At 38.8% G+C, this 6315-nt stretch overlaps 1 protein-coding gene across 9 annotated transcripts in view; it reads right to left on the minus strand.

Annotated features, from left to right (window-relative positions):
• Oxr1 (oxidation resistance 1) overlaps positions 1-6315 on the minus strand; it is a 354230-nt gene that overhangs the window by 44817 nt on the left and 303098 nt on the right. For all 9 annotated transcript variants that reach the window (XM_013353914.2, XM_005367518.3, XM_026789478.1 and 6 more), the window contains 2 exons: positions 5051-5158; positions 3858-3971 (listed from right to left, as the gene is read on the minus strand). In XM_013353914.2, the coding sequence (XP_013209368.1) occupies positions 3858-3971; positions 5051-5158 (222 nt within the window). The remainder of the gene's footprint in view (positions 1-3857; positions 3972-5050; positions 5159-6315) is intronic.

Below are 6315 nucleotides of genomic sequence, written 5' to 3' on the forward strand. Positions count from 1 at the left end.
TTTAATAAATAAATAAATTTAAAAAAAAAAAGAAAAAAAAAAGAATCTACCCCAAGATCTAGACCTAGACAGTCAGGGTTTAATCCTCAGCTTTATCATGCAGTCACTGTGACATTACATAAATTACTCAGTCTCTGCTCTGAGCCTTAATTTTGTTTTTAAAAGGAATGTTATAAGCAGTGCAACTCAAATAAAGCTCTGAGGTTTTTGGATGAGAGTGAAGAGCAAGTGGTTTTAAGTAGAAGGCAACAGGAACGATAGTGGTTCTACCATTTACATGTAATAGGAACAATAGTGGTTCTACCATTTACATGTAAGAACACGGAATACGCTTACACTCTGCTACCACCTCTGCTTCTTCCTTTTAAGTGCCAAGGTCTTCTCTGGGATCTCAACATCATTACAGCTATTTTTCCTTAGTATGCGGAGCTCCTAACTCCACTGCTATTCAAGTGTTCTACTCCCACCATCTCTTACACTGACTATACTATGAAGTGTTTTGTGTTAAGGAAACAGTAACTACCTGCATATTCAATCTTTAGTTGAATATACTTCAAAATTACTCCATTTCTCCATATTATTGTTTAAATATTTTCTCTTTGGGTTTTGCCATATAGTTTTAATCTTCAATATTCTTATCACACTGCATAGACTTACATTACAAAAGAGAAACCAAAGGAGCACAAAACAAAACCAGGTTCTGTATCTCTTAAAGAATGTGAAATGTAAAGCCGGGCGGTGGTGGCGCACGCCTTTAATCCCAGCACTTGGGAGGCAGAGGCAGGCGGATCTTTGTGGGTTCGAGACCAGCCTGGTCTACAAGAGCTAGTTCCAGGACAGGCTCCAAACCCACAGAGAAACCCTGTCTCGAAAAACAAAGAAAAAAGAACGTGAAATGTAGAACTCTGTCCTGGTTAGTTTTTATGGTTACCTGACACAGCCTGGTATCACCTAGAAAGAGGGACCCTCAAGTAAAGAATTGTCTCTGTCAAATTGGCCTGTCGCCAGTCAGTGAGGGATTGTCTAGATGGTGACTGATAAGTTTAGGATAAGCAAGACCCGGGCTACATTCCTCCATGGGATTCCTTCAGTCTCCTGCCTTGAGCTCCTGCCCTGACTCCCCGCAATGAAGGATTATTGCCTGAAGTGTTATTCAAGTAAGCCTTTTCCTCCCCTCACTTGCCTTTGGTCAGGGTGTTTTATCACAGCAACAGACCAGTGGCAGAGATGAATGGTAGAAGGTAGCAGCTGTCTCCATACCCACTAACAATTGCAAGTATTACTTCTCTCTTTGGGTAAAATTAGTTACTAAATTGAGAGATCAATTTCCAGAATAAAGCAGTAGTTAAGGTAGAACATAGGATGCTGATTAGTTAGTATTTCCTCTATAATTCCTTCCTCTATACAACAGATGTAATATGTATTGTTTATGCAGACACAGAAACCAAACCCAGTTACTGAGTGATAGCACTCAAAGTTAACAAACAAGAAACCAAGAAAAGGAGTAGGTCTACTACTACTGACTAATACAATTGTTTACAAGAGTCAGGAGGGCATACACCAGTCTAAGGTGAACAACAGAGAACTTTTATAAGCCTATCCCTAAAGGAGAAACAGACACCAGACTCAACTCAGGAAAAACTCTAAGGGGAGGGTTGTCTGGTGAGACCCTGAAGGATGTGGCCATTTCGTGCTGACTTTCTACGGGGAGAGTTAGGAAGACACAGATTTCAGTTAGGTCTCATTTCTTCCCTCTCATTTTTGCCAGTGTTCCAGAAATACCCACACCAACAGAGGAAAAATCTGAAGGGGTTTCAAAGACGCAGTCGAGACAGAGGGCCAGTGAATCTACCGGGGCAAAGATGCACGGGGCCAGTGTTTCACTCTTAAATCTGAGGTCAGCAGTGAATAACGGAAGGACACGGGACTGCTGGAATACACTTTAACTGGACAGTGCTTACCTAGAATGCACAAAGGCTGGAGTTCAATCTCAAGCACCCACGAAACCAGGCAGAGTGACATACACCTGTGACCCCAGGACTTGGGGATGGGCCAGGTGAGAGGTGCAAACAGGGGGATCAGAGAAATTCAAGTCATCCTTGGCTGCACAGCAGTTTCAAGGATAGCCATGGCTTTAGCAGACTGTTTCAAATGACTATGAATGAGCTTATCATTTACCTAACGTAGTAAATTCTAGCTACTTCCATCACATTTACTCTATGGTTTCTTATGCTTCTTCATCCACATGTGAATAAAAAGGAATAGCTTGAATGTTTAAATTTTCAGAGATAATAGTTCTATGTGAAGCAAATTATTTAAAAATATAAATGAAAACTCATATGTTAACAAATCCATAAATAAAGTATTTTAGGCTTATACATAATGTACTACACAAAACTGAACATTCAGGAAGCCAAACAATATTTATTTTAAATACTGAATGAAAATTTCTGCAATAAACATATAGTAGCTATACTAACAGACATTATTTAACATAACGCTAATATGTATCATACCTAACCAAAGGTAATACTCAAACTTAATAGTCTTTCTTCTAAGACTATATATTATCAGAAATGTAATAGTATAGAAAGCAAACAGTAGTTACAATGCAGAAATGTAATCACCTCAGATAAACAAAAGTTACATAGGAAAAAATATCTTAGTTAAGTAATAAATTCAATGTTATGCAAAGAATACAGTTACAATTTATAAAAATCACTGTTCAAAATAATGTTCTAGCTGTGGAATACGGACTCTTGGGAAGAAGGTGATGCCTGCCCTCGGCTGGAGAATGCTTCAAGGCTCTTCTATTTCTTAACTAGTTGAGGAAGGGAAAGATTCTGGACCACACCTGAGACAGCTGAGTCACTAGGGTTAAGGGGTCACTCTCAAAGCTTTGTTATTCCATCTTTCCCAACCTGGCAAAGGACAGACGGTGGTGACCACTCCCACTGGGAGGGGATCTGCTCAGGTGACCACTCCCATTGGGAGGGGATCTGCTCAGGTGACCACTCCCACTGGGAGGGGATCTGCTCAGGTGACCACTCCCACTGGGAGGGGATCTGCGTTTTTTCTCTCTTTTTTTTTTTTTTTTTGACTGATTTCCCTTTTTATTTCAAGCATTCAAATTAGGCCAGGAGACAGACAGATGTGGTCTGAAGGGAATCCCACAGGTTTCTGGTGGGAAAGTTCCTGCTATTTACACAATTCTACTTTAGGGCTAAAAGCCCAATCTAAATCAACCTCTGACTACATTTATTTTTTCCTTGCTATTTCTCCTTCTGTATCAAGGTTGGCACATCCTGTTGATTGGTAGAAACGTGTTTAAAGTTGTTGTGTTCTTGTCTCCAATACATCCTTAAACTCTGACTTCAGCTTCCATTCATCTCATAGATTAGAATGAATGTAATGCAGACTGAGCACTCTCAATCCCCAAATCTAAAATGTTGTGAAATCAAAAACTTTCTCAACAGTGTTGCAAAAGGTCAAGCAGCAAATTCCTGACCTTGGGTGATAGCACACGGAAAGTAGTGTGCAAGATTATCCATCCAAAAGTGCACACTGCTAAGGCATGGGAAACACAATTTGTATTTAGGATTGTTTCTAGTCCCAAATTTCCATCTCCCCCCTTATCCATTCCTCTCTCCCCTTCCCCTCTCTTTGTATAAACACGTATATGTACACCCACATCAGCAGTAACACACACACACACACACACACACACACACACACACACACACACACCCCAGGACGAGAGAACTTGAATACTAAACTTAGAAACTACAAGTGGAATACTATGAGTAGCATGTATACTCCATGAATTCTACAGGAATAGCTGGAAGTAGGGTACTCACAGTGGTTTTATCAAACTCAGCCTCGGAGGACGTCGGCGACAGAGGACTTACTGGGCTCAGAGATGGAGAGCTCTCAACACTGGAGACATATTCAGGATCAGGAACATATAAAACCTGTAAGAAAATATTCATATACAGATTCAGAAAAACAAATATCAATGGCCAAATAATGTTCTATAAGGAAGCATTATTTGATACTGATCTTTGGCAATAAAAAAATCAGATTATAAGAGTAGAACAGTATATCATATGTCGTAATAAGTATGAAAAAATAAAAATAGACACCTTAGAACTAATTTCACAAATTAATTTATAAATGGGCATTAAAACAAGCACATAGCACAGAAACAAAACTCTATACTATTGTATGTGGTCATTTTAAAGACAACTTGGCAATTACTAGAGAAATTAACTATACATATTTCCTTGGCCCAACGGCGCTATAGATAAGAATTTATGCTGTGGAATGTATATAAAGCTGACGCAGACAGTGTCCGCTGCAGCAGTGTTAACATGAGCAGGACAGCAGCGACACTAAGCCTCACTGTGGACGACTTACACAGGGACATACCAGCACAGCCATCGTTACAGACGAGGAAAGCTGTCAGACTGCTGTACTCACGCAGGGCATTTGCTAAGGGTCACAAACTTAAAAACAAGAAAAACCCTCTGATATAGACTAGACAGTTTCCAAAAGACTCAATTTGTTAACTTGCTTACAGAAAGCAAGTTAGACTGAAAGACAGCTTACCTTTACACATATTGAATTCTGTCAATTTTCATGAGCTGTTTTAAGTCTTTTTAAAAGTTCTGAAGTCTAGCCGGGCAGTGGTGGCGTACGCCTTTAATCCCAGCACTTGGGAGGCAGAGGCAGGCGGATCTCTGTAAATTCAAGGCCAGCCTGGTCTACAAGAGCTAGTTCCAGGACAGGAACCAAAAAGCTACAGAGAAACCCTGTCTAGAAAAAAAAAAAAAAAAGTTCTGAAGTCTATATTTGAAACACAACTTACGATTATTTTCAATGGTTTTAAGAAGCATTAATAGATGTGACCTGCACTTTTATCTGGCTAGCAGGATTTATTCCAGGAACACAAAATATTATGCTCATATTTTCTACATTGTTAACTACGTAAAAAATGAATAAGTTCTATCTAATAATTTCAAACATCAATACATTTAAATAATAACAATACCTGCCCAGTCACGACAGCTCGGGAGAATAACTTATTTAACTGAACAAGCTCGTTCGGTGTGGTATCAAATTTCAGGGCTATGCTATTCAAAGAATCCCTTGATTCAACCTGTTTAAAAGCAAAAACAGATTACTTTCAACTGTTAACACAGAAAAATTAAATTATAATATTAAGTGATTATGTAATAGTAATACATCTTGCAAACAATCTTATGTTTGATTCATAAATGCTAATTTCTGAGAAAAACACTCTAAAGATATCACATTCTACAATGATCTCAACCTACTAAGACACAGAGCATGGCGAAATGTGTGCTTTGCCGCGGTCCATACTGGCCAACAACTAGAACAGTTTCCAAACTAAAGCTTTAAAGCATGTTCCCTTTACGAAAGCAGTGAAGTAACTAGGTAGAGCTGCCTCACTGCTTAGGCGCTTGGACTGCTCATGCATAGAGTCAGAATTTGAGCTTCAGTCCCAGGTTAGACTGCTCCTAGTGATCTGTAACTCCAGCTCCACAGTCCTGAGTTAGCTTGCCTCCTGTGTACATGCTCCCATCACACACAGTTAGAGACAGGAAATGCAGCATCATAGCATGATGGAAGAGCTGCATTTTCCCAAACAGGAAGTCACAGCAGAAAATGCAAGCATCCGGGAAGTCAGGAACAGAAAAAAAAAAATGTGCCATAGGTCAGGAAACTAGAAATGACATGTTAAAGAGGAGATAGGGATCCTAAGGAAAAAGGGGGGAAATAGGGTACAGAGAATGCATGGGGGTACTATTGGAAGAAGGAAGGAACTAGCCAGAAGAGGGTAAGGGGTGCTTGGGGAAGGGAAAACAAATGAACAAAGAAAATAATGACATATATGCATGACAATTAAATCATGAAGCTGATTATTTTGCAGGTCACTTGAAACTATAAAGGACAGAATAAGTATAATTGAAATAATAAAGGACAGAAAAAGTAAAAGCCAGAAGGATGAAATGATCAACAGTAGCAAAAAGAAAAAGCCAATGGATTTAATAATTGGAAAATATTTCAGTAGAAAGATATGCTAAATTATCAAAAATGACAATATATAACATTCTGAATGTGTATATAAAGTTTATAAACATACATGTGTGTTTGTCTGTACATATGTGTACAAGAATGTGTATACAGAGTTTATAAACATGCATGTATATGTTTGTCTGTACATATGTGTACAAGAATGTATATACAGAGTTTATAAGCATGCATGTATATGTTTGTCTGTACATATGTGTA

The sequence above is a fragment of the Microtus ochrogaster genome, unplaced genomic scaffold, assembly GCF_000317375.1.
Source record: "Microtus ochrogaster isolate Prairie Vole_2 unplaced genomic scaffold, MicOch1.0 UNK19, whole genome shotgun sequence".
Lineage (NCBI taxonomy): Eukaryota > Metazoa > Chordata > Mammalia > Rodentia > Cricetidae > Microtus > Microtus ochrogaster.